The 27,749-nt window shown below is 48.2% G+C and overlaps 1 protein-coding gene across 3 annotated transcripts in view; it reads left to right on the top strand.

Annotated features, from left to right (window-relative positions):
- The window catches only part of Ldlrad3 (low density lipoprotein receptor class A domain containing 3), a 239,583-nt gene that overhangs the window by 123,602 nt on the left and 88,232 nt on the right, over positions 1-27,749 (top strand). For 2 of the 3 annotated variants that reach the window (XM_041679275.1, XM_041679273.1), the window contains exon 4: positions 2,691-2,825. In XM_041679275.1, coding sequence (XP_041535209.1) covers positions 2,691-2,825 — 135 coding nt within the window. The remainder of the gene's footprint in view (positions 1-2,690; positions 2,826-27,749) is intronic. The other variant, XM_041679274.1, reaches the window with a different exon arrangement.

Here is a 27,749-nt window from a genome sequence, read left to right as displayed (position 1 = left end):
TCAGGCCGAATGTCCGTTGTTTGGCTTTACACTGGTCCCTTATCCTTAAAACCCAGAGCTCTAACCTACCCTATCCCCCTAGTTCCTCCGACCTTTCAAATTAAACTTTCCACCTTGAGTGAAAAGGAAAAAAAAATGTACCATCTTTCAGGTTTTTATGAGTGTGGAAGTTGACCAAGTCCACACAACTGTGATGTCTGAGTATGTCAACAAAGCTCGGGAGGATGGAACTGACAGATCCAATTCACACTCCCCAGTTCAGGACCATGGAGAGACACTGAGCCGGACTTGGCTTAGATTATGCAGAGCCTCAGGACTGGGCCTGGTGTCCACTATGGTCCTGTTCTTGCCACACACAGTCTAGGTACAGGCTCAGTTCTTCCTAGAGGTCCATGACACCCCTCTTCATCATCACCACTGTCCTTCCTTGTTTAGGCCACACACTCTGGGTACCCAGGACAGACATAGCTAGATGGCATAGCTGTGAACCACACAAAGACCCTCACACAGCACATCTGTGGCACTCTGCCTCACTCCCTTGTCCCTTGCAGGGGAATGAGGACGAGACTCGGCCCAGGGCTTTCAGTCAGTGTGGTGGCTGAGTAGACGGCCTCTAGTAGCCATGAGGCAGCTCATACTCACTCAGCACTCTCTGCGTCATGACAGACGTGAACGTTTTCTGTCAGTCTCCTCTGGTGCTGAAGCGGATGCTGTGAGCAGGAGGATTGACATCACGGGCCTGCTACTGCTATTTTAGAGCATTTGGCCACTGGCCACACGTTGCAGTTTTCACTGGGTCTCAGGAGATTACGGAGCAAGCAAGGGTGGGGATTGGTTGCTGTTTGTTTGTTTGTTTGTTTGTTTGTTTTTAAATAAGGTCTCATTATTTAGACTGGCTTGCCTTGAACTCACAGAGATCCACTTACCTTTGCCCCTGGAGTACTAGAATTAAAGGTGTGAGCCACCACACACAGCAGCTAGAGACATTTCTACTCTGCCACGTCACTGATTGAAAAGAGGGCCTTGTCCCCATTGTCCTTCAGGGGAAGGGGAAGCAAGACAAACTGTACTGTAGAAGATGTTTCCCTGGAGAGATGACTTCCATGCAGTTCACTGGTTTTGTGTCTGCCTCACACTCTCCAGTTGGCACCCCTTTTCTGAAGGACAGAACCCAGCACTGTGATTTCTTTTAAGATCCTTGAAAGGGCCTTGAACAGTTGCCCCATGGAGGTGTGAAGGCCATCGCTTGGCTAGCAGGCCTGGACGAATGAGGAGTCTGACCTACAGAGAAGGCATCAGAGGGGCTGTGGCCATAGCTCAGTAAAGTGCTTTCCTATAGTGGTATTTTATTTGTTTTTATTTTAATAAATAAAGCTTACCTTAAGATCAGAGTGCAAAGCTAAGTTGCTAAAAGCCAGGGAGTGGTGACACACACCTTTAATCCCAGGACTCAAGGCCACCCTGGGCTACAGGAGATTGATTCTGTCTAAAAAGAGAATAGAACTCACACAAAGATGATCCCAGCACTTGGGATCCCGTGTCCGTAGTCCAGAGCTAGGGAGGTGAAGGCAGGAGGGATATGACTGGGCAGAGAGAGGGATATAAGGAGGAGACAGGAACTCAGTGGAGTCGGAGGTTTGGTGGAAACACAGTGCAGTCTAGGCAGACTGAGGTTCGCCCTCTTGGTCTGAGCATTGGTAGAGGTAAAAGAACTCTCTAGTTGCTGGAACTTTGCTTCTCTGATCCTTCAGCTTTCACCCCCTAAAATCTGAACCTGAGTTTCATTTATTAAGACCAATTAGAATTCATGCTATACTTTCCGCATGAGCACAGGGACCTGAGTTCAGATCTTCAGCATCCACTTACTTGTGTGTGTGGTTGCTGATCTGTAATCTCAGCCCTGTGGGGTAGGAATGGGGTAGAGACAGGAAGAGCTCCTGAACTTAGGTGGAGAGCGAGTAAGGAGGACACCTGCTGTTGACCTTCTGCTCAAAAGACACCCTAGAAGGAGGGAGGAGATGCAAGAACTGCTCATAGCTCATGAATCTAATCAGCTGGTCCCTTTCTTAGGGGCAGAAGGTCCCCAAGTTGACTGCTGCTTCTGACTCTGCTGTTCTCCTATGTTTTCTGTCACCAGCCTTCCCCTGGAGACTCCACAATTAAAGCCCTTGAGCTCTAAGCTTAGACTCAATATAGGGTGTTCTCTCTCTCTCTCTCTCTCTCTCTCTCTCCCTCTCCCTCTCCCTCTCCCTCTCCTTCTCCTTCTCCCTCTCTTTGGTTTGTTTGTTTGTTTTTGAAGACAGAGTTTCTCTGTGTAGCTTTGGAGCCTGTCCAGGAACTAGCTCTTACAGACCAGGCTGGCCTCGAACTCACAGAGATCTGCCTGCCTCTGCTTCCCCAGTGCTGGGATTAAAGGCGTGTGCCACCACCACCTGGCAGGGTTGACTCTTTAGAGGAGATTTGACCTCCAGCCCTGGTGGTGTGGTCACAGGACACCGTAACAGTGTCCTAGAGAAGGGCTTAGGAAGGTACAGAATAAATAAAGTTTATCTTGTCCAGGTCATGGGCCGGCCAGTCTCTGGGATGGGCTGTACAGCCTAGCTCTGCTGCTTCCCTGACTAGAGAAGTCTCCTGGGCCCTCAAGGGGATAACTGGGTTCCCTGATGACCCATTCTCTTCTCTCCCCACAGCAGCAAACCCCCTGCTCTGCTCCACCGCCCGCTACCACTGCAGGAATGGCCTGTGCATCGACAAGAGCTTCATCTGTGATGGACAGAATAACTGTCAAGACAACAGCGACGAGGAGAGCTGCGAGAGTTCTCTTGGTGGGTACTGCTCTAAATTAGGCGAGGGGGGAAAGAGCCGCACCGGTGCCCTCTTCCTAACAGCAGCGCTGGTGACTTTTGTGCACGCTTTTATCCTGGGTGTTGCAGTCTTGATAACATTGTTCCGCCTTTATCCTGGGTGTTGTAGTCTTGGTACCGTTATGCTGCCTTTATCCTGGGTGTTGCAGTCTTGGTACCATTGTGCCTACCATTTTGACTTTGACCACTGTATATGCTTTTCTCCTATGGTCATCTTTGGTTGCGTTATGTGCCTACTGAATTGCTTTGCTATGGTTTTCCACAGTGTAGTGTTGTCGAGAGTCATGTGAGTCATTTCCCTCCGTTGAATTCCTTCTATCGGATGAGTTCCGAAGAGTGAGATGCCTGCACGAGTCATGACCACATTTCTCCACACAGCTGGCTGCAATTTTCTCTTGGGTTTCACTGCTGTGCCTGTCAGTTCTTCCCTGACAGCTCAGTCACATTCATGGCTGCTCTGGCTTTGACTTTTTTCTTCTCAGTTTTGTTAACTTAGTAGTCATGAAATGATAGCCTCCCCAAGTACTGTCATCTGTCTGATGAGCACTGATACGCCCAGCCCCCCGTGCATGTGTTTACTACTCGGTTCCTCTGCGGCTTGTCTGTGCATATAGAAGCTCTTGATTTGGGAGTTATTTCATAGAAACTGATGGCTGCAGCTGGAGGAAGGACATTGAAGGCTAAGGTTTCTCCTTCCTGTGGAGATTCCCGGGATCTTGTTCAGTGAACGTGCATGTCTGTCCTTCCTTCCTTCCTTCCTTCCTTCCTTCCTTCCTTCCTTCCTTCTTTCCTTTCCTTCCTTCCTTCCTTCCTTCCTTCCCTCCTTCCTTCCTCTTTCCCTCCCTCCCTCCTTCCCTTTCTTCGCCCTCTTTCCTTCTCCCTCCCTTTTGGCCTCCCTTGAGTACTCATTCTCTCCCCCTCCCGTGTAAACCAAACCTGTCCTCAAAACTTACTTGTACCCTAGAATGACCTTGAACTTCTGATCCTGCTGCCTCGCCCCTAGTTCATAAGCTGTTATGCCTGGTTTTTCTTAGTGCTGGGGGTGAAACCCTGGATGTCACACATGCCAAACAAGCGTTCTATCTACTAACTGCCCTACAGCCCCAGCTCCCACCATGTGCGTCTTCAGTGAAGACAACGGAGTACAAAGCTTTATTAATGTGCCGCTATTTTAAGGCATTTGGAAGAACAAGTATTTCTAATGTTACAAATTGACTTAATTTCTTTGCGATCTCTACTTCTTCCCATTAATAGTGTTCTGCGACTACGAGTCATCCATATTGTTGCTTGCTGGTAGAGTTCATTTGTTTTTCAGTGTTTGACTGAATGGCCATGTCTGCAGATTTAATAAAATTACAAGACAAGCAAGAGATTTAACTGGTTGTAATATGTTTGGAGGTGAAGCTAGGTAGGGGGACGTTTCTGGGGGACAAATAGAGGTTGTTTTCAAGGTCCTTTTATTTTGCTTGCTGCTTATTATGTCATTAAAATGCAGGAATGAGTGAGCAAATGGAGCATTTTCACACCACCAGAGGTGTGTGGACCAGGCAGGAACATGACCTCTAACGTCTGTATGACTGGGGACCATAGACAAGGTAAAATGCACGGCAGAACAGGCTTTGCCAGAATCTGCAGGAAGGACTCAGTGGGGTGAGTGGTGGTAGAATTATAAGATTCTTTCGTGGGAAACTTACCCCTTGGGTGTTTTCATCGGTGCTCAGTAAGAATAAGTGTGCACCCAGCTGCAGCAGCCACTGTCACGTGTGTGGTCTCTCTTGGAATGCAGGGGCTGGGACCCCACTGCAGAATGACTGAATCAGGTTTTGTTTTAATACCACGCCGGGTGATTCTAATGCCCAAGTCTAGGAGCAACTGCTCTGACCTAGCTCTGACTTCAGAGAGGGCTTGAGCTCACCATTTACCAGGGAAACTTTAAACTCCTGTGCGTGTGTGCGTGGCTTTACAAAGTCAAATCTTTATCGTGGAAAACTTACGTTGAGGTAGAGCCAGTTTTAGATGCTAATGGGGATGACAGTCACAGAGTTGAGTAAATACACGGATAGGTGTGGAGGACGCTTTCCGACAGAGACTGCTTCTCACCTAGTATTGATGTGCTTGTGTGTCTTAGCCCTACCTGTTGTGCCTGAAGGTTTCACGAGAAGGACTTCAGATCTAAGCTGTGAGTCCCGATTTGTCCGGGCCATTGTTCCGCACTCCACTGTGTGGTCATGTTGACAACATCGTGTGCCGTTCTGTGATTGGGTTGTTGTTCATCCGTCAGAGGGATGGCTGGTAACCCCTCTGCAGTCTAGCTGTCGTTGTGGTTAGTGCTTATAAATTCTGCTTCTTTTCTCTCTGTTTCACTCCCACAGGGACAGAGAGTTTAGAAATAGGTGGTGGTGCACCCAAGCTTCGCCTTTGGCCTCTGGACCCTGTTGCTCTATGGTTCATTTTGACTATCAGTCCACCGTCATGGGTTCTGTCCCTCCGGGACTGTGAGGCAAAACGACCTTTTTCTCTTAACGTAGCTTTGGGTCAGAGCATTTTATCATAGCAATGGAAACGGAACTAAGACACCTGCCTCCCAGGCCTTGTGTGTAGTTGTTCAGTATCAAATGAAAGACTTTGAACCATGTTGATACCAAAAAAAAAAAAAAAAACCAGGGAAAAACAAAAAACGTTTGAGGTGACCATTGTGCTGGGAATCTTTCCTAGCTACCGAGGAGTGGAAGGTGTGTCTTTTTTGCCTCTCCAATCCCAGGCATCCTGCCTACCCAGTGTCTCGCCCATAGTGGGCTCCGTAAGTGTTGACAAATAGGAAAAATAAATCTCTGTTGTGGTTCCCTGTGCTTATCGTGTTTATTTCAGTATGCGAATGAATGTACCCACAGCTTATTAAAGTAACAAGAAGTGCTGTTGTCACGGGTTCAGTAGGGAGGTCTCTGCCTTTCCATCTAAGGGAGTAAGTCCTGAAGGAAGCAGAAGCTGTGAGTGAGTCTTAGACTTGAGTCCCATTGGCCAGCCTATGTTTCTGCATCCCTCCTGCAGCGTCTGTCTCCCCCGCATCAGACAAGACTGTTATCCTCAAGGACACACTTTGTCGCCTCTAGACAGGAATGCTTGCTGCAGACAAATGAACGCCAGTTATGTGAGAAAACCTTCCCCACACTGGGCTGTGGAGAAACGGGGCTCCATGCAGTGTCTTCCCAAAGCATCTCAAAGACTTCTTCCCTGGACAGAGTGTACACTCATGCCTCATGGGATTATCAGTGCTTTCAACGCACTGGGTTCTCTGCTCAGCGCCTCTGCGCAAGAGCTCACCCCCTGGGCTTCTGCCTCTGAAAACCCCTTTGCTTTCAGTTGATGTGAGAAGAAAAAGAGATATTTTCCAATGTTTGGAAGAAGTGAATAAAACTGACTTCAAGGCAAGGACATGAGTTGTTCTAAATGCTTTTCTCCTAATCTGAGTAGGTTGAAATCAGTCTCTATTTATGGTGGATCCTCTCCGAAAATGTCAGCCCAGTCCATGAGGACCTGGGAGCCAGGGAGACTATGGAAGAGTATTGCAGCATGCTGTGTGGGATGCATTTAGAGACTTGTGGACTCAGATCTTATCGGGGCTTTGTTGATTTGCAGTGTCGCCTGCAGAAGATACTTTGACAAGGCTATCTTTGGGACAGCCTCACTGTGACTGTCCTGTGCTTTGGAACTCGGATGCTGTATATCTTGCATGTAGCAGCAACTGCCATACATATGGTAGGGAACACCATTCTGGTACCTTGAAAATGCTATCTGAATGTGGCATTGGTGTCTACTGATGGCACCTCCTGGCACTCATGCCTGTGCGCAGTCCCACCCTTTTATAAATGATCTGAATTGTTTGGCTAGTTTGTTCTTTCTTTCTCTCCTCACTCTCTCTTGTTCTTTCTCTGTCTTTGGGGAAAAAATGCGTAGAATTGACTATCTTAAGTTTTGAAAAGTACTTTTGACTTTTTCCAGTTCAGTGGCAGAAATTATGCTTCCGTTGTGCTAGAACTTTTACATCTTGAAACTGGGCTTACTTAAGAAACAAAGAAACAAAATGTTCTCTACTCCACCCCAGAACTTGAGAACCACTTTTTGCTTCCTGCCTTGATTAACTTGGTAGCTTTAGGTACTGTATAAGTAGAGTTGTGTAACGTTTGTCTTTTTTGTGAGTGCTCGGTTCACGTGGTATGTCATTAGGGTTCAAATATTTTATAGCATGAATGGCAGTTTCCTTCCTTTTAAAAGCCAATACTGTTCCTTTTTATTGATAGACCACATTTGACTCCTCTATCACTTTTGACTCTAGCGAATGATGCTGTGTGAACAGATGCGCTTTTGTGACCTACTTTGAACCAGAGAAATGCAGCAAGCACAGTGGGACTTCGTCTCCAGGATTAGGTTACGACCCCTTCCCTCATACTCTGTCCTGCTTTCCTGACGAGGGCTACTTTCCGTGTTGGAAGCTGCGAGCTGCAGAGGCTCCTGTGGCAGGGAGTCGAGGGAGGACCCCAGCCTTAAGCCAGTAAGGAACGGAGGTCTGGCAGCAGCCTCAGAGGTGAGACTGGAGAGGGAACCTCCCCTGTGAAACCTCAGTTGTAATTGAGGTGATATTAGATAATTTGTATACAGAGCACCTCTGAGGGGGGCTCCTGTGATTGGTGCTTTAGTCCCAGACGGTGATGTTCAGCCAGGCTTTGGGAAGGGACTACACAGGACTTTATAGGAACAGTACACGCAGGAAGTCAAACTCGGGGTCAGGGACCTTTGTCCACATCCTACTTGTGTTGTTCTGCTGTGTTCTAACAACCCCATCCTCACGCCAGGGTCCTGCATTCTTGCCCCTCCTTCTGGATGAAGAGGTAAAGAATTCTTAGGCCAAGTGCATACAGCAAGCAAGTAGGGAGCCGAGACATGAACTTGAGTTGAGGCAGTGCCCACCACCACTTCTCCCCCTCTACCATCTGGCACACTAGAATTTCGGGAAGCAGTCTGGCCCCAGGTGCAATGAGTTAAAAGGGGAGGGGGAACCGTGAAATGGGCATGATCCTCCTCTTGTGCTACAGTCCGCTCAGTAAAGGAGCACTCCGCTGCTGGGCATCCTGCCCACTGTGGCATTTTTGAGGTGAGCTCTGCCTAGGGAACCACCCCTACAGGGAGTTGGTGGAGGAGTTTTGTGCCTGGCAGAGCATCTTTATTTTCTTGCTGTGCCCTGGTGATAAGGCTTCAGGAGAATGGAAGGCTGTTTGAGGTTTGGCACCTCACCAGAAGCCAGCTATGGTAGCTTCGTGCTGTTTCTTCTGCAGGGTGTGTGTGTGTGTGTGTGTGTGTGTGTGTGTGTGTGTGTGTTGTGTACATGCATGCACTGGGGACGGTAAGCATTAGCATTTATCAACCTGGATATTTCTCTCAGTGGATGCCTGATGCGGAAACTGTCAGGTTCCACGCCTGCGTGCAGACTGGGATCTTGCTCTCTTGTTGAATTACGGTTTTTCCTTCTGAAAATTAACTTAGGCAAATCCAGACCCTGCCTCCAGTTTCACAGACTATGGCCATGTTTAAGAATAGGATCATTGAGGATAGAATTAGTTAGGATAAGGTCCCATTAGCATAGGGTGAGCCTCTGGTACCACCAGTGTCCTTATAGTAAGGGAGTGTAGGTGTATCACACACACCCAGGGAGAACATTGTAGGACATAAAAGTAGAAGGGGAGGATGCTTTCAGTACAGATGGCCAAGAAGCCAGAAGAGGAGCAGACTGTCCTCGCAGCCTTCAGAGGGAGCCCCTCCTCCATCACCTTAATCTTGGACTTCTAGTCTTTCACATTGCACCACGATAGATTTCTCCTGTTCAACATCCCACCCACAAGCCATTGGTATTGTTACGGCAGACTTACTCGGCTGTTGCAGCCCCCAAGAAGTAACCTCTCATTAAAGCACAGCCTCACCTTTTATGGAACACCAGAAATAGCAACAGAGATGTGAAGGTCTGGATAGTCATCACAGGGGACAGACCCAGCGGAGACAGGGAGGGCGGGGCGGGGGGGATGCAGAAAAGGACTATCTGGGGAGAGAGCTGGTCTGTCCCTGTACAGGGTGATAGGGCCACAGTGAGTTTCAGAAACTCCTTTAAACCTGAATTCCAAGAGCCTCGTTTCCTGTACTTGTGCCTCCTTGGCTCCTAGCTCCTTAGCTCTGTCCCCAAGTGGCTCTGGCACTGAAATTGGTAGAGGCAGAGCCTCTGCACTAGGTCACTCGCCCCCTTGTTTTCTTCCCCGCTGCAGGCCTTGCTGCTTTTCTGTTACCGTGATAAGTACAACCTAGCGGAAGAATGGGTTGATTTCTTTTCATCTTCTACTTTCAAGTCCATCTTTGAGGGAAATCAGGACGGGAGCCTGAAGCAGAAGCCATGGAGGCATGCTGCCTGCTGGTTCACTGTCCAGCTTGTTCTTCCTGCTTAGCTGACTTTCTTATACAGCCTAGGATCACCTGCCTAAGGATGGTGCCACCCACAGTGGGCTGAACAATTAAGACAATCCCCATAGGCATGTCCACAGGCCATTATAATCTAGATGATTCCTCAACCAAGGCTTTCCACTGAGATAACTGTGAGCTCTGTCACGTTGAATTTCCTAGTCCATCTGCCTTAGCAAGTGGGCCCTGGTATATTATTGGAGCCTGTGTTTTAGGAATATGTGTATGGCTACTTGATAGAACCAAACCAAGGTGAAAGTGTCTTGGCACCTGGCCACCATATTCAGCCACCACTGCTAACTCTATGGATTTTTTCCAATCATTTGTGCGTCATTGAAAGAATTGCTACATGGCTAATGCTGAGCTTTAGAGCTTGGTCTTCTCCCGTGGACCACCTCTGCTGTCCACCGTGTTGTAGCTTGGCGAACCATTCTCGGTTCTTTGCTCTCCAAGACCCTTTTCACTGTACTGGTAGAGTGGCCAAAAAAAGTCTCCGGGTGGTGGTGGTGCACACCTTTAATCCAGCACTTGGAAGGTAGAGGCAGGAGGATCTCTGTGAGTTAAAGGCCAGCCTACCTAGTCTACAAAGTGAGTCCAAGACAGGCTTCAAAGATACAAAAAACAAAACAGAAAAGCCTCTGCTCATGGGTCCTGGGCTCACTTATGTTGGCTGACATAAAGAGACTTACTAAGGTGCAGGGTCCCTGTGCTGGCCTGTTTTATGTCAGCTTGACATAAGCTGTAGTCATCCGAAAGGAGGGAACCTCAATTGAGAAAATGCCTCCCTAAGATCCATCTGTGAGACATTTTCTTAATTAGTGACTGGTAGGGGAGGGCCCAGCCCATTGTGAGTGGTGCCACCCCTGGTCTGGTGCTCCTGGATTCTATAATAGGCTGAGCGAGCCATGAGGAGCAAGTCAGTAAGCAGCACCCCTCCATGGCCTCTGCTTCAGCTCCTGCCTCCAGGTTCCTGCTCTGCTTGAGTTCCTGCCCTGATTTCTTTTGGTGATGAACAGTGATGTGGAAGTGTAAGCTGAGTGAACCCTTTCCTCCCGGCTTGCTGTTTCGGTCATGGTGTCTCGTTGCAGCAATAGAAACCCGAAGACATTCTGTTGCATTTCAGTGGTCTCCAGACTACTAGAACCCACCCCACCCCAAAGTGAAAACAGAGCAAATAGTTGTGTGGACCTGAGGCAGGCCAGAGTATCTGTCATCCTGGTGCAAGTGTGTGGGTCTGAGGCTGTTCACTTCTGGCAGCAAGAACAGAAGGATGACAGAGGAAGGGCTAAGTTATTATACCTCTCATAGGCTTGCTACTAAAGGCACACTTTTTCCAATTAACCCCCCGCCTGCCTCCTCATCCCCACCTGCACTTCCACCCCCACCTGCATCCCCACAGTTCCATTGCTCAGTCTGGTTAGCTCAGAGCTCTCATGATCTGGTCATCTCTATAAATGCCCTCATAGACATGCCCAGTGGTGTGCTGTGGGAACTCCTGCTGTCTGAGTCTAGTGAGATTGATAGTCAAGATTTTACCATCACATGAAGGTGTTAACAGTGAGAATAGTTGAGCCAGTATTTTTAGGAAATAAGTAAAATCAAAATCGACAAGGCACAGTGATGAACTGAACGAGGGAAGGGAGGTTAGACTGTGCAGGCCACTGCAGGGACAGTAGCTTGGTGGACTGGAGGCTTGGGCGTCACCAGCCAGTTGTGCTTGCTTTCTGCTTTGCAGCCTCAGTCCCCTCACCAGCTCACATCATTGAGAGTCAGAGGCACTTAACGGTTTTTTAAGACCTTTGCTGCCTGTCACTAAACAGATCCAAGCAACTGAGCCACGAACGAAAATGCCTAGGGATGTCGTAGAGAGCTTGGGAAGGGAGAATTGCTCATTTGAGCCTAGTCTTCCAAGTAGGGATGGCAAAGAAATTTCAATGAAGAAAAGTCTAGGTTTAATATATAACACAGAGTGTCACAAACCTGGATTTGATGAATGACTATTATTTATCCTAAGACTTGTGGCTATCCACTGATGTCAAGAACTTCCTTCAAGGGATCCTAAGAAAAAGTCATCCCCCTTAAAGAATTCATTTAGCTTTAGTTAGACTAAAACTGCTGGAGGTCCATTTAGCAAGAGGAATAAGAAAGTTCTTCCCCCCTCCCTTTCCTCCTGCTTTTAATTTAAGAATTTGAAATCCCAGCTGGGCTAGGAAAGACAGAAAATGCTGACTTCATTGGAAGAGACAGAAGAAGGCTGGGAGCGGCTGATTGCCGCCTTTCTGTACCTGTGGGCTTTTCTTCTTGGTAATTGAGTGTTTGCATCTGAATCGTCCTTCCCTTTAACCACTGCAGCAGGAGTTTGAAGATTTCTGAAACACCCCTCATTTAGAAGCAAATCAGACCGATTCTGCACTCATGGCAGTAATTGCTTCCTGGTCTCTTCCCCACGGTGGTAATCTGCTGAGCTGCTGCTGGGGTCTCTTCACGCTGCTCTTGCACTAGCTCTGGCCCCTTTCCCTCTGCTGGTCCCTGGGGAATGGGAGAGGCTAGCCTATACACTTGAAGAGTGTGCCTTGCCGAGTGGATGGACCAGGTTTTAGGGAAGTGGGGTCACATGTGTGCCTTGCCGAGTGGATGGACCAGGTTTTAGGGAAGTGGGGTCACATGTGTGCCTTGCCGAGTGGATGGACCAGGTTTTAGGGAAGTGGGGTCACATGTGCAACTGACTGCTTTTCTCCCAGGTCCGCTCTGCAGGTTCTCACAGCCCGGGGCAGCTGTGTTTGTTACTGGAGGATGCAGGGACATTTCTTCCTCCAAAGACTGACTGTGACCCTCAGCTTGCTAACTCCATCAACACTCTGCTCTGTGGACCCTTCCTAGCGCTCATTCCTACATCACTGTTTGTGTTGTCTGAGACTGACCAGCTCCTCCCAGCACTGGAGGAAATTCAAAGCCAGACCAGATCAAAGTCGCTCACAGTTTTGCAATTGAGAAACATAATCCTCTCCTGATAATTACCCTAACGTGTGATGAATGTTGTAATGGAGGAATGAACCGGCCTCTGGGAAAGCAGGGGGCAGGCAGGATGGCAGCATTTCCTGGCGGGGTATGGCAAGACTTCTGAGAAATGAAATCTTTGCCTAGTCAGTTAGAATGAATAAAAGTGTTCACAGAGACATGGGTGGGGCTGAGCCTCTAGACAAAGGGAAGACTAGATTCCAAGACAGAGCTTGTGGGGCTGAGGAGATGGCCCAGTTGTATAAGAGCCATTGATCTACAAGCATGAGGACCCAAGTTTGAATCCTAGCACTCACATGAAAAGCTTGGCATGGCTGCTCTCAGCAGGGCCCCAAACCTGTTCCAACAGCTCCTATTTCCCAGACCTCAGAAGACCAGGTAGTCTTGAACGAGATGACCAAGTTGCACATAACACTTTTAGTGACCTAAACTTAGTCACATGACCACACCTAAGCTGCAAGGGAGGCGGGAAAATCTTTCCTTTCTCATACCAACAGGAATATATGACTCAGACAGAAAGGGGAAAAGGGTAAAGGCTGGAAATTATTTAACCCCAGAATCTGCTTACACCATTTTAACTTGAACCAATAGTTCGAAGATTCATTTGGGGAGCCAGCGTGTCCACAGACATGGGACAGGTGTGGCAGCTCTGACTGGCAATAGTCCACATAGCCTGAGAGACAGCACTGCTGTGCTTTTTCCTCGGGGGGGGGGGGGGGTCCCACAGCCCCCTGGGCCAGCGCTGGAGGGCCCTGCAGTGCCAGCCGGCTGCATCCCTGGCGGTGCTGTAGAAACGCGCCATGACGGCTGACCCCTTTTAGCCACCCCAGATGTCAAGTCCAAGGTGTCTCACGTATTTGTTTCTTCCTTCATAAGCTAATTTGTTCTAAAGCTGTGGTGACCCTTGGAGAGCCATGCTTTTATCTTGATTTTGGAGTGGGTCCAAGGTTTTAGTTAACTTCAGATGACAGAAACCTGACTCTGGTTGTGCTTTTTTGGTTTTTCTTTTTTTTCTTTTCTTTTTGCACAAAGGTCAGCTGGCTCCCAATTTAGGTCAGTTTGCATCTGAAGGAAATCTCCAAGGACAGACACTTTGTCCTCATTAGCTGACGTGTCAGGCTGCTCTTCCCCAGGTGCCTCGGAACCTTTTATAGATTTTCCCTCAACCTCACTCTGGTGTGCCAGTGCTGCCTGCTTCCCTTGAGGAGCATGCTGTGGTTTGGGAGGCGATGACTAGGGTGCATCTTTCTTCTTGGGGAAGCCCCACCCACCCCCATCTATGGTCCCTTTACTCCTGTCTTTATTCCAACCTTAGTCTGGTGGTCTTAAAGTAAGTTTACAAAATCTTTGGCACCCCTCTCTTTGGGAGCTGGAGCTATGCCCCTTTTCCCGGAGACGAGCTCCGCTTTTGTGACACAGCAAAGTATGTCATACTGATACCCGTGACACCCATAGGATATAAAAGGCCAGGGATTCTTTTTTTTAATGTTTATTTATTTATTATGTATACAATATTCTGTCTGTGTGTATACCTGAAGGCCATAAGAGGGCACCAGACCTCTTTACAGATGGTTGTGAGCCACCATGTGGTTGCTGGGAATTGAACTCAGGACCTTTGGAAGAGCAGGCAATGCTCTTAACCTCTGAGCCATCTCTCCAGCCCCAAGACCAGGGATTCTTGTTTGGAATATGCTTTCATCAGGCGTCAGTTGTCATAGAAACATGGTGGACAAGCTTGCCATACTCTACGGAAGCCCAAGCCAGAGTCCACAGGAGTTGCAGGAAGAGAGAGATGTGGGTGGGGCTGATGGCCTTTCAGCCTACTGCCAGTTAGTCTTCAGCCCCGTCTTGTCCGTCTGTAACAAAACTTGAGGCTCCAAACAGGAATGGACATTACTATCCAGGGTTCTTAAACCACAGAAACCGTGGGGGTTTAGATGTTGTTATTACCCCTTCAATTTGAGGTTGCTCTTTTGTACACAAGTCATTGGATCCACAGTCCGTCAGAGGCTGTGTCCCTAGACACTGCTACATCTGCCTGGGTAGGGAAACTGCTCGGAAACCACGCCTGGCATTTTGCTTTCTCCTCAGCCAGCCTTCCCTCATTTCTCGTTGGGTTACTCACATCCTTGCATTACTGAGCTCTTTCCAAGAGGGCACCCAGTTCAGGAAAGCTGCCCTCAGGTCCTGTCCTGTCTCATCTTACAAAGCTCCCTAAATGATGCCCCAGTCCTTTTCCTCATCGTATTTCTTGCAGGAACTGAGCCATGTCTAACTCATTCTTTGTTGGCATGAGATTGAAGCTGGAGCGAGGTTTCTTATTCATGCCAGCCCTCCACTAGACTGGGACGACCACTCTTGAAATTACTCAACCCTTCTGTCCCTCTTCAACACAAGGTGACTGTTACCTGCCTCCAGGCTGCTGAGAAGAAGTGTGAGAGAAGTCTGTAGGGCGCTTAGTAGGCACCCCTAAGTGTGACTGTCATTCCTGTGAGCCATCAGGAGCCGTTGAGCTCCGGCCTTAATAGTACCTACCATTTTTGTAGAAACACCAAATTCAAATCGAGCTGCTGAGGTCTCAGAGGGCTATGCCCTGGATGGGTGACAAAACCTTCTTCCATCCTGCTTCCCAGCAGGGATCCTGGGTCAGGCTTGGTTCCATCTGGCATCTTGCCTTATGGCCTCATGAAGGTGGAAACAACAGTGGAACATTCTAGGACATGAACATCCAGATGCAGCTAGAGATGGAATGCAATGGGGTGGGGTGGAGGGCTTGCTGGTGATTCCTCCAGATGTGTCCTGTATCGTTTATAGTACCAGGTGCGTCTCAAGCTAACCTTCATCCACTCAGCAGACCTTATTAAGAGTTTGGCTTTTGGACTCAGCCCTGAAGGGGAGAGAGCCCTCCCTTCATCATGCGCCTCCCTTGGTGGCTACCTGTTTGAAGGCCTTGTGGAAGTCTGATTGGTTTGGAGGAATGTTCTCATTCAGGAAGAGAAGGTTTTGCATTTTGGTTTGGCAGTAATATTTTAGAGTAAACGCTATCAGGATCTAGAAGAACAAGGGATGGGAAGAAATCCCTGCTGTCCTGATCCATTCCAGACTGTCACACTCTGAGACACGTGAACCAGAGCAGCACGTCACCTCAGGCTAATTTATGGCGTGTTTTCTATTAGAATTGCAAAGTCCTCACAGTTGGGAGGTGTTAAAATATGACTTCACATCATATTAAATACATGCTATATTTAAACTGGGATGTGAACTGAAACACGACGCAAACTAGACTAATTTGCTGAATTCCTAACTAATCTTGGTTCTGCCTTTGTCGTCTTTTTGCCTCCACCGTGTTCCTTGCTGGATTTCATTAAAGTGTTCAAATCTGAACCATCCCAAGCGGTTTTGAAGTTGTTCAAGCATTCAGCACTCCCGTAGATCTGAGACCTAGTGGATAGAAGCCGTGGTGGCCTGTGTCTGCGATCTGCCAAGCTGACTGTGCTTCAGCCAAAGGGCGTGTTCCTGTCACAGTGACCGATATCTGAGGAGAAGAAAGATTTATCTCGACTTGTCTCAGAGTTCAGTCCGTGGTCGCTTGGCCTCGCACTTGGACAGGCCATTGAGGCCGTGGGTACCTGTGGCCAAGCAGAGCTGTTGACCTCACGGTAGACTGAAAGCAGAGAAAGAGGAAGAGACAAGGCCAAGGACACGATGTCACAGTGACTATTTTCTCCTCCAATAAAACCCGCATCCTAATGCTTCCATCCATTATGAATCCTGCTCTGGTGAAATCTTTCCTCGGGTCAAGAACCCTTGTGACCCAGTAGATCCTGGAGTCGCCTTTAAAGATGCTCCTTGAGCCCTGCTTCCCTGTCTCCTAGGCAGATGCCAATCAGTCAAGTTGGCAGTGTAGATGACCCATCCAAGGGCACCTTCCAGTATGAGCAGAAGTGCCCTTGACTATAGTTGTTCTTTGTACTCTTTGGGGTCTGCCATTCAGCTCCCAAATAAATACTCAGAGACTTATTCCTTCTTATGAATGCCTGGCCTTAGCTTGGCTTGTTTCTAGCCAGCTTTTCTAACTTAAATTATCCCATTTCTCTTCAACTATGTTGTGCCTCTGAGCTTTTTACCTTTCTTTAATCTATATATCTTTCTTTCATTCTTACTCTGTGTCTGGCTGTGTGGCTGCTGGCTGACCCCTGCCATCCTCCTCTCCTCCTTGTTCTATATCTTTCCTCCCAGATTTCTCTTATTTAGTCTCTCTTCCTGCCAGCTCCGCCTGTCCCTATCTTGCCTAGCTATTGGCCGTTCAGCGACCAATCAGGTGTTTTAGTAAGACATAGTAGCACAGCTTTACAGAGCTAAACAAATGCAACCTAGAAGAAAGCAACACACTTGAGCATCATTAAATAAATGTTCTACAGCATAAATGAATGACACATCTTAAACTAATATTCCATGACACTTGACAATGCTTTTTTTCTTCTCTGTCTACCTTGCAGCTCTTGGTCTTCCAACCAAATTCAGATGTTTTTCAAGATATTTGTGTCCTTTTGGAAAAGATTTGGAAAGTAGAAATCGGTGTGCTCAGAGTTTCTTGAGGCAGCATTTGTTAAAGAAAAGGGAGCACGGTCAGCTCTCAGGAGTGTCTGGTACCTAGCAAGTTAACTAGGAAAAACTCGGATAGGGTTGGGGAGGAGCGGGATGATTGCATTGGAATTCTGTTGGTAAGTTTCTAACTACCATGTTAGGGCTGGAGAGTGACTGACATTTCTTAGATGGGGTCAGGGAAATAATTATGACTTTACTTCTATACTGTGTGTTGTTTGTGACTTCTGCTTGTCTGTCCTGGCTTTAGTTTTTTTGTCAACTTGACACAAGTTAGAGTCATCCTACAGGAGGGGACCTTTATGCCTCCATAAGATCAGGTGGTAGGGCATTGCCTTAATTAGTGATATTGGTGTAGGAGGGTCCAGCCCATTGTGAATGGTGCCACCCTTGGGCTGGTGGTCCTGGATTCTATAGGAAAGTAGGCTTAGCAGTCCATGGGGGAGTAGGCCAGGAAGCAGCACCCCTCCATGGCCTCTGCATCAGCTCCTGCTTCCAGGTTCCTGTCTTGCTTGAGTTCCTGAGCTGACTTCCTTTGAGGATGAACAGTTCTGTGAAAGTATGAGCCAAATGAACCCTTTCCTCCCCAGCTTGCTTTTCGTCATGGTGTCTCATCACAGCAATAGAAACCCTAACTATGACATTGTTGCAGTGTTGGCAGGTTTCCGCTAATCTCCAATGTGCATCATTTTATTTTTATTACCAAGTAATATTCCATTGTATGAGCAGCCCACTTTTGTCTTTGTCCATCGGTCATTGACTTTCCCTACTTTTTAAGCTGTTGGAACAGTGCTGCTGTGAACCCGGGTGTGCAGCTTTTGTATGGGGATTATGGGTGTTCGTTTCTCTCAGGAATAAAGTTCAGGGTGGAATTGCTGAACCATGTAGTAACTGTTCTGAGTAATTACTAGCCTGTTTTCCAAATCGTCCACATCATCTCCTAACAGCCGTGCACCAGGGCCTCTGATTTCTCCACATCCCCATCCCCAGCTATGCTTACTTGTTCGGGGGGGGGCCTTGATTGCTTGTTTGGTCATTCAGTGCAGCCGGCCTCATAGTGTGAAATGGCATCTCATTGTGGGTTAGTTTGTTGTTTGGTGGCTAGAATTGCTCAGCAGCTGATCATTTCTAGTGTGTTAACTGGCCATTTATCTGCTTTATATCTTTCGTATTTCAGCGGGCTCCCGTGTGATGCACTCTGGCCTTGAACTAGCTATATGCTCGGGTTTGCTTTGAATTCCTGACCTTCCTGCCTCCAGTTCTCTAGTGCTACAATTACAGTCATGTGCCACCTAGTTTCCTTTGAGAAATGTCTGTTCAAATCCTTTGCCCATTTCTACACTAAGTTAGTTATCTTCTTATAAGTAAGCCTTTTATCAAATGTATGACTTAAGAATGTGCTGTTCGGTGGTGGTGCATGGCTTAATCCCGGTGCTGGGGAAAAAGAGGCAGGCAGATCTCTGAGTTCAAGGCCAGCCTGGTCTACCTTGGGAGTCCCAGGACAGCCAGGCAGTTACACAGAGAAACCCTGTGTAAAAAAAAGACAAAAACATTTCCTTCTGTTTGTGAGGTTTTTGTTGTTGTTGTTATTTTTATTGTTTCACTTTCTTAACAGTTATCACTTGCAGTAGAAAAATTTAAATTTTGATAAATCCAGTTTGTAAATTTTTCTTTTGTTGCTTGTGCTTTTGGTGCCTAATCAAATCCTAACCCAAGACTTATAGCTGTGTATTCTTCTGAAGACCTTATCATTTTATTCCGACAGCACATGTTTTCTTCCTGAACAGGGTAGATTTTGTTTATGACCAGAGTAGAAGGGGGCCCAGTGGACCATCAGGAGGCTGACAGGAGGCAAAGGAAGTGATGGATGCATGTCTTCAGCGTGCACGGCAGGCAGGCCCCAGCGTGTTCTAACAGACTGACAGAGAGCTTTGTTTTAGCTCTACGTTTAGGTGTCTGAGCCATCTTGAATTCATTTTTATGTATGGTGTGAATTAAGAAGTGTGCTTCTGTGGACTTGTGGGTACTGTTCCCGTCTGTCCCCAAGCTGTGCTGGCCTTCTTGTCATCTCTGGCTTTAACAACACAGCACAGACTCCCTCAACGATATTTCCAGTCTGGAGACAAGTCCACAAGTTGTATGTGGCGTCCCCTCCTCCTGGGGATTTTATCCAGTTAGGATAAGCGAGAAGCAAATTCTAACCAAGGCAGACTGGGGCAAAGAGAAGGCTTTCTTCCTTCCAAAGGTCAGAGCCTTCCTCATCCCACAGCCTCAGGATGCCACCACTGTCCTGTGGAGAGCGAATGGCTATCTCCTTCACTGGGACAGTCACACGTGCCACCCGGAAGGCAGTGTGAGGTGGGCAGTGAGGTAATCATCGGAAACCGTTGTGTGTACTGTGTTTGGGGTACTTTCCATACTGAAACTCCCCAGTGCCTCATGGGACAGTTCCTGTGATCCACGCTTTATCCACAAAGAAAATAGAACCAAGACATCTTAGTTATTAGTAATCTGTTTGAGTTTATCAGCTTCTAGGTAAAGAGATGGAGTTGAATCCAGAAGTCCAGATGTCCAAGGGATCTGAATGTTTAGGCCCCCACCTCACTTTCAGAGGTTAAAATCTTAACCCTTGTGATGTTAATATTGACTGTCGATTTGGCAGGAGCTGGGATCATCTGGGAGACATGCCCTCTAGGCACACCCCTGAGGGGATATTTAGGGTAGTCTTTGGGCACACCTGTGAGGAGTATTTAGGGTAGCCTCTAGGCACACCCGTGAGGGGGTATTTAGGGTAGCCTCTGGGCACACCATTAAGGGGGTATTTAGGGTAGTCTCTGGGCAGGCCTGTGGGAGGGTGTCTTAATTAGGGTAGTTGAGAAGACCTCTCCTAACTGAGGGCAGCTTTATTCCCTAGGCTTGGCCTGAGTTAAAGGAGGAAAAGAGACGAGCGTCAGCATTCGCTGTTCCATTTGTTCACTGTTGGCTCAAGCTAACCAGCTGCATCACGCTTCTGCCACGAGGACTTCCCGTTATGATGGATTGTATCCGCAAACTAGGAGCCAAAAGAAACCCTTTGTTCCTTAAATTGCTTTCATCTGGGTATTTTATCAAAGCAGTGAGTGAGACAAGTAGCTAATATACCCAAATATTATATTAGGAACTAGATCTTTGGAGGTGATTATGCCATGGGAGTGGGCCCTTGTGTATAAGATTAGTACCTTTATAAAACAGGCCTAAGGCCCTTTTTATCCTATGATCATATAACAAGGACGCGCCTTTGATAGGTCTTCACCATGGGTCTGCCAGAGCCCTCATGTTGGACTTCCCAGCCTCAGAACTGTGAAAAATATCTTTGTTGTTTATAAACCACAAGGTTTACACTATGTTTTCTGGCGGCCTCAGCCAGCACATGGGCCGCCTGTTTCCCTGGCCTCTCCCCGGTGCCTGCGTGTAGCTGGCCCTGGATAACCCTTCACTGAATACACAGTTGGATGAAATGAACCAGTGATGAGAGGAGCAATCCAGACAGAACAGCAGAGCCAAGGGGAGGGAGGATTGATTTATGGGAGAAAATTAGAGGAATGAAATCCATAGATAGAGTTTGCCTAAGTGAGAATGATGACGGCAGCCAGGGGCTCCAGGGGAGAGGAACTGCTTAACGTGGGAGCTGAGAACAGGAGCAAGGAGTGGGGGAGGCAGCGCCAAGGCTGGAATATAAATGGAGGCTCACAAGCTTGGGTTCCTGCCTGACTGTGCAATTGGAAAACGAGCTTCTGCATATGTGTGTATAGGACAGAGGATGTCTGCCCCAGCATTTACCAGGCTAGCTGCCGAGCCCCCAGGGCTATTTTCCTCTACTGTATGGTTTGGTATGTTTAGTAAGCTGCTATTCAAAAAAAGAAAAAAGTGGGGCTGGAGGTGGAACCCAGAAGTCAAAAGAAGGGGTTCGGGCAGCAGCAGATACTGAGAGAGAGCTGGATGGGCTCTCGGAGGTGGTTTACACTATGTATCCAGAGAGCTTCTGTTTACACTGGGATGTAACTAAGGCCTCCCTGGAAATGTTGACAACAGATGGCTGCCACCTTTTCAAGACTGAGCAGGGCAAGAAGAGCAGAAGTAACTGACACCGTCTCCCTCAAGACTTCACCTGCTGCCACTTGTAGCCCATCAAAGAGAAAAGGATCATGGATGCCACTGAGCCCTCGCCAGGCCCCATTGGCCCCACTGGGCCCCACCATTAGCATTTCACACATACTGTAAGCCTCTAGGGAACCTGTTCTTATCACTAAGACCCCTGTATTTATAGTAGGAAAAAAGAGCCTTAGGGACATGAAGGGACTTGTGTAAAGTCGTTCTGCAAATGGCAGAGCCGGGATTAAAACCTTACGCTATGACTCAGCGAGCTTCCAGCTACTGCTGTACAAGATACCAGCCTGCACACCAGCATCTTGCAGCCTGGTTTAGGTGGGAAGGGCACAAACAGAAAGGGACAGGGAAGGCTATGTAGAGAGCAAGGGCTGGGGTTTTGCAGTTTGCGGAGTCACCTGGAGTTGGGGAGCAGCTGTCAAGGCAATGGTGCTCACCATGGGGGTCAGAGAATGGGAAGGCCTCACCTGACGGCTGTGCTCACAACTGATGGGCCAGCACTCCTGTACTTCGATCTCTCTCTAGGCTGTCCCGTCCTTTGTTGTGACTGCTGGAGTAAGGGTGAGGAGCCTGACCTGGCTGTAGAGAATGTTCTCTAACACATTATTGCGGCCATTCATTGCAGTGTGGCTGCTGCCGTCATTGAATGTTGTTTTTAAGCAAGAAGCATCTTAGATGCAGGTGACCCAGCCGAGCCAGAGGCACCCATAACCTAGTGGGAGATGGATATACATTTCCTGTCCAGCTGTTAGCCTGCTTCCCACACACCCCCACCCTGTATCAAATCGGCAGACACCACAAATACAGCGCGTACCACTTGCTGTGTGCTTTCCCGTGCTGTACTGTTTTTAGTAAGGGTGTGGCTGCTGAGGATGGAACGCGGGGCCTTGCACAGAACAGGCAAGGGCTCTGCACCTTGAACGCCTACCCCAGTAGATGTTTTGTAGTGCGCTGTGCCGGCTGTTGAACCCAGTCCGTAGCTGGGCTTCTCCCGGCCAGAAGTAGCTCCAGTCTGTAAAGCAGACTCAGTTTCGCCCCTCTTCCACTGTTTCTACTTTGTATCTGTCACTCTCCATCTTTGGGGGTGACAGGTATACACAGTGGCTCAAGAATATTTTAAGGTTTTGCTCATACCATGTTCTACTGACCTCTTGAGAAAATTCAGGGTGGATTGCCAGGCTGGTGGGCACAGGATTGGGTGGGGGAGTTGAAAGTAGGATTGTAGCAGAATTGGGGGATGGGGGAGCCTTTAGTTAAAACACTGATCCTCCACTCAGCTGTTGTACTATCCTCTAGGACACCAGCCAGGTTGAGCCCAGTTCTGTCCAGACACTGACTGAGGGAGAGCCTGTGCCAGCTGCGCAGCCTTTCCCAGCTACTGAGACTTTGGCTGAAGCAGGCATCACCTTTTATCCAACCTGTCTATAACTCATTATTTACATACTATAAAATAACGCTTAACTCTAAATTACCGCAGCCAGAGCCTCAAGTCAGGCTAGTTAGACCTTCACAGATGAAAACAGACTACAGTGGGGAGGGAGGAAGACAGCCACAAATAAAATGTCATGGAATGCCTAATGACAGAAGGTTCTGCGGCGGCTTGTGTAATTGGGCAGAGTAGCTGATGGCAACAGCTGGCAGGGTACACTGGTCTTCAGTCCTGTTTATGTGTTTATCTGCTGCCTGTCACCATAATGGCCACAAGCAGTATTGATCACAGATTAATTTTGCCTCATTCCTTCTGTTTCTTGACTCTGCCCTTGCCAGTCTCACCTCCCACATCAAATAGGCAACCAAATGACCACATGGGAAACCTGGAGCCTGAGGGTGGGGCAGAAGTGAGTTCTTGCTGGGAGCCTGGCACAGTCCTAAGAGGTCGTAGGTCCATAACTAAATTTTCTAATATGACAGCCTTCTGAGCTCACCATCATTGTTCTTTGACAGATGAGGCCCAGCGAGATTTAATGACTTGATGGAAGCCACCCAGGTTGGGACAGCAGTAGCCATTACTTACTGAGCTCTGCAAGGTGGTGTTTTGAGATAGTTCAGTACACGTGTCATGGAATTTATACTCTTTTTAAAATTATTTTGTGACGTGTGTGTGTGTGTGTGTGTGTGTGTGTGTGTATACATGAATGTGGAGAAGAGAAGCAGCCATGAAATTCTTTCCTCTAGAACACCATCTACCTTTGGTCTGGAACTCACCCATTAGGTCAGCCTGGCCAGTGAGCCCCAAGAATCCTGCTGTCTTTACCTTCTGTATCTGGCATTATAGGCATGCACTATTATACCCATTCTTTTCATATGGATCCTGGAAACCTGAATAGGGTCCTGATACTTGAAAAGCTGAACCACTCCCTGACCCTGTATCTATACTCTTTACTATGAACTACACAATCCCCTCTAGGTCTCCCTGCCCAGTAGTCTTCAGCCGCATCTGACCTCCACGGCTTCCAGCATGAAAGTCTCCTGTCTGTTTCTTAGACAGGCCAACTTCTTGCCATGGCCCCTCTGGGTACTTGTACCCCCACCCTGCTCAGCTGGGCCACACGGGCTGTCCCCCATCACCCTGTGTACCTCCTTGTTTTCCTCCCTGGTGTGTCCCAGACCCCAAGACAAAGGCATCAGAGAGCTCAGTGCATGGGCTGCTGGAGCAACTGCCTGTGCTCAGACCCCAGCTCTGCTGCTTATGTTGATGTGGGACCACAGGCAGGAGACTTCCTCTTGCTGTCCTCCGTTCCCCATCTGTAAAATAGAGATAAGCACAGGGTTGCTAAGCAGTGAATTAACTAATACATGAAAGAACTCTCTGCACAGTGTGACACACGGTGAGCCCTGAGCAGATGGTAATTGCTATTACTGTCATCGTTAATAAGATTATTATTGTTAGCCCGGATTGGGTAGTCACTGACTATGGAAGAGGCAGACAAATCAACTTCTGTAAAAAGGGGAAGCATAGTCTTCAGCTGGCCAATGGGGAGTGTGTAAACTGTACACCCAGGACCCTGCTCAGTATGAGGCTGTTCCTTCTGGTGACACAGCAAGGACAGAGTTGTCGCCTCTGCCTGGCACTGCTGCGTGGAGTAAGCGGGTGTGGGAAACTGCCCTTTACATCCACCTCTAGGGGCTTTGAGAGGTGCACTTCGGGTAGGGGATGGTGTCTCCCTACTAGGCAATCCCAAGCCTTGTAGTCTCTGTGGCTAGTGGCCCCAGGATCGTGTCTGTCTTCTCCAATGTCCCCATCTGGTCTATGATACAAAGTCACTTCTCTTTTGAACCAGATGGAGATGCCATGGCTTATGTTGTGGCCAACGAGGAACAAACAAGGTCACTTTAGATGGTTGTGGAACATAGTCAGTGTGCCCTGTGGTCACACACAATTCTCCTTGGCCTCACACACAGGGTCATGTGGAGATAGCCCTCTGCTCTCCAGGATCTCAAGGGTTCTCTAGGAACCCCCGTCCTCCACCGCTGCCCTCCTTTCCCCTCTGCTCCTGTCCTACCAACCCCACTTCCATTTCCAACCACCCCTCTCCTGCTGGCCTTGGCTAGGGGCTTTGACACTTTGTTCCTGAGTGGTATACATCTGCTCCTGGGTCCCACTGGCCCTGTCTACCCTGCTTCCTGTCCCTAAATCAAGGCCAACAGCAGAGCTGCTGTATAAACCAGTGAAGCCACACGATGTAGTCCAGTGGGCAGAGCTCTCACTGAAGACAGAAATCATGTCTCAGCATGTCCCAGTACAGGAATGTGGGGGATAGGGGATGGGCACTATCTCCAGAGAAGCTGGCTGTGGGCTGCGCCAAACTTGGGCTTCGAACTCTGACACCTCGCCCTCTAGCGAGGCTTTCCAGAGGTGCAGTGCTGAGGTCCTGGGGATGTGTGGGCACTTGGTTGCCATTTGGGTTTCAGGCTCTGTAACTCCAGTATTCTAGGTAATCTATGACATAGCTGCAGTTTTCATTTTATTTTTAATTTCTCCTGAAAAGAAGAAAGAACTCTGTGTAGTCACAGTCCACAAAGGGCCCACAAATAAGGACAGTGGGGTATGGGATGGCTGAGAGATCGTGTGGTCACTTGTAACCATTCCACAGTTAGACATACTGCTGGGGCAGTGTGTTCTGGGAGCTTCCCTCTGCAGTCAGAACTGTATGAGGTCAGTCAGAGAAAAATTCACCAGAATGTAGATGGTGGTCATCCCTGTGGTGATCGCTGGAGAATATCACAGCTGATTTTTTCCATAATACAAAGCAGAGTACTTTTATGTTTTGAAAGAAAGATATGCATTAAAAATAAAGCCAGGGCGTGGAGATGTAGCCCCGTTGGTAGAGTGCTTGCATGCATCACAAAGCCCTGGGCTTTTTCACCAGCCGGCGTATACCAGGCCCACAGCTGTGAACCCAGCACCCAGAAGATGGAGGCAGGAGGATCAGGAATTCACGGTCATCCTTTGCTATGTAGTGAGTACAGGGTTGGCCTGGTTACCATGATACTACCCTGCTTCAAAAAAATAAACAAACAAATAAATAAAGGCCATATTCCTGAACATTTGGTGTTCTAATCTGAACAGAGAAGACCCAAACAACCATTAGAAGTTAAATATATAGGTCTTAAGGAATATCTTTATTTTATGATTTATTTGTATTCATTAAACATTAATAAGGCTGCAAGCTTGCCTAAGGATTTGGAATGGTTGAGCGGAGGTTTGAAAGACGGTCAGTTGTGAATAATTTATTATGAAAATCACAGAAAATAAAACAGCACTAGGGAGGAGGAGGTTTTGCAGCGAAGTGTCCGACGTTATGCAGAACATGGTGCTTAATCCTCGGAGGGGTCCTCTCATCTCTCCCTGCCTTACTTTCTCCATCTGTAAGGATGAAGTGAACTGGCCTTGGCTATTAGAGGATGAGAGGCTCAACAACCTTGGATTCAAGAACAAAGCTAGAACACAGCAATTAGGCCATAAATGCTGACAACCTCTGAGTTTGCCTTGAGATGTTTAGGCACTGGGCATGCTCTGTGACCTCCGGTCATCATCAGCAGCAGCATAAAGATAATAAACTGGTGAAGGGCCTCGGCGTCTTCCCGCATCTGAGTCACCGCGCTCAACTCCTCATCAGGTCACCCGCTTGTTCCTCCCTGACTCACGGCCTTCCGTATCCTTGCCCTCACTTTACAGAAGTTCAGAGAGGTCAGACAGCCTGCCCAAGGTCACACAGCTTGTCAGACCATAACCCTGATTCCAAAGCCCAGGCTCAAAAGCACTTTCTGCCACTTTTACATTTTATATTGGCCTGCGGGTATCTAAAGCACATAGTTGCCTTACTTTCCCCGCCCTGGAGTTCTGGGTTGGGGTGTTTTAATTCCCTGAAAGGTGTTTTGGAATGTGTCCAGCTGGGTCCCCAAAGCAGAGACTTAACTCCCTCCTGATGGACCTGCATTTGAGGAGGAAGGAGCTGCCCTCCATAGCTGAGGCAGCAGGTAGCTGGAAGTTCTGTGCTGTTACATATTGATAGCAGGGGTTGTTTTTTTTTTTTAATTTAAAGGAAATTGAGACCAATTATATGGCTTGCAATTAAACTCAGAAAAGGAATTGAAAGATGGAGAATTAATTTCCTGTTTGCTTGTGATACAGTGTCTAGGCAAACAGTTAATCAGCACTGTATCAACACCCGCCCCCTCCATAGGCCTCAGCCCTGCAGGCACAGACCCCCCGCCTCCCCTGAAGAATGCCAGTCCTTCTTACATGGTTACCAGCGACTTGTTCTGCGCTGTGTCAGGTGCTTGACAAATGAAGATTACCAAGTTACTGTGTGATGGGGAGCCTCCTTCAGCCAATGGCCTTTAAGAGGCTAGACCAGGTTGGGGTGTGGCTTTGGGTACCAAAAAGCCACCATCCTGCCCCCTTGCCTCTCTCTTCTTCCCCTGTGCCACACCTGGATGTGGGATTCCATTTCTATTTCCTCATTGTGATCCGTGAATTTCTCTTTTAATAAAGAAAAACCTTAGTATATCCTTTTTAGAGCTAATGTGGGATTCCTTTATTAGTGCCCCCTCCCCCATCTGACGCATTCTGCTTCAGCTGTGCACTGATACTCGGCTAGAACCTGGGATTAGCGGTGCCACGGAAATGTTTTAATCCTGAGAGCAGCAGCAGCACACGCAGACAGTTATAATCAGACTCACACAAAGAGAGGCCTCAGGTGTGCTGACGTAGGCAGAGGCCAAGGTTGACCCTGAGAGACAGTGATGGGAAAGCCACCTTACAATCCAGGAGGGTGCCTGCGTGGAAATATGGAGCAAGACAGGCAGTTCCAAGATTCACATAGGGGAAGTGACGGGACTTGTTGATCTGATTTGGAGGAGCAGAGAAGGAGCAATGGGGAGAGGGCCCCTGTCTTCAGCTACGCCTTGATGGTGGCAGAGGCTGCCGGGAGCGGGAGCTTGTGTCTTGGTGCTTCTAATGTGACCAGAGCCATGAGCTCTGGGATTTCCCGTCTGAGTCACCCTCAGTCATCACGTCCAGCACCCTGCAGCTCGCCACAGTGAAAGTAAGGAGCAGGAAGGGACCCAGCCATATGGGGACATAAGCTAGCATCCAGTCGGACTTGCCATACA

This window comes from Microtus oregoni, unplaced genomic scaffold, assembly GCF_018167655.1.
Source record: "Microtus oregoni isolate MIOR12 unplaced genomic scaffold, Mior012 000031F_ref0000149, whole genome shotgun sequence".
Taxonomy (NCBI): Eukaryota; Metazoa; Chordata; class Mammalia; order Rodentia; family Cricetidae; genus Microtus; species Microtus oregoni.
This window is presented reverse-complemented; position numbering and strand designations above follow the sequence as displayed.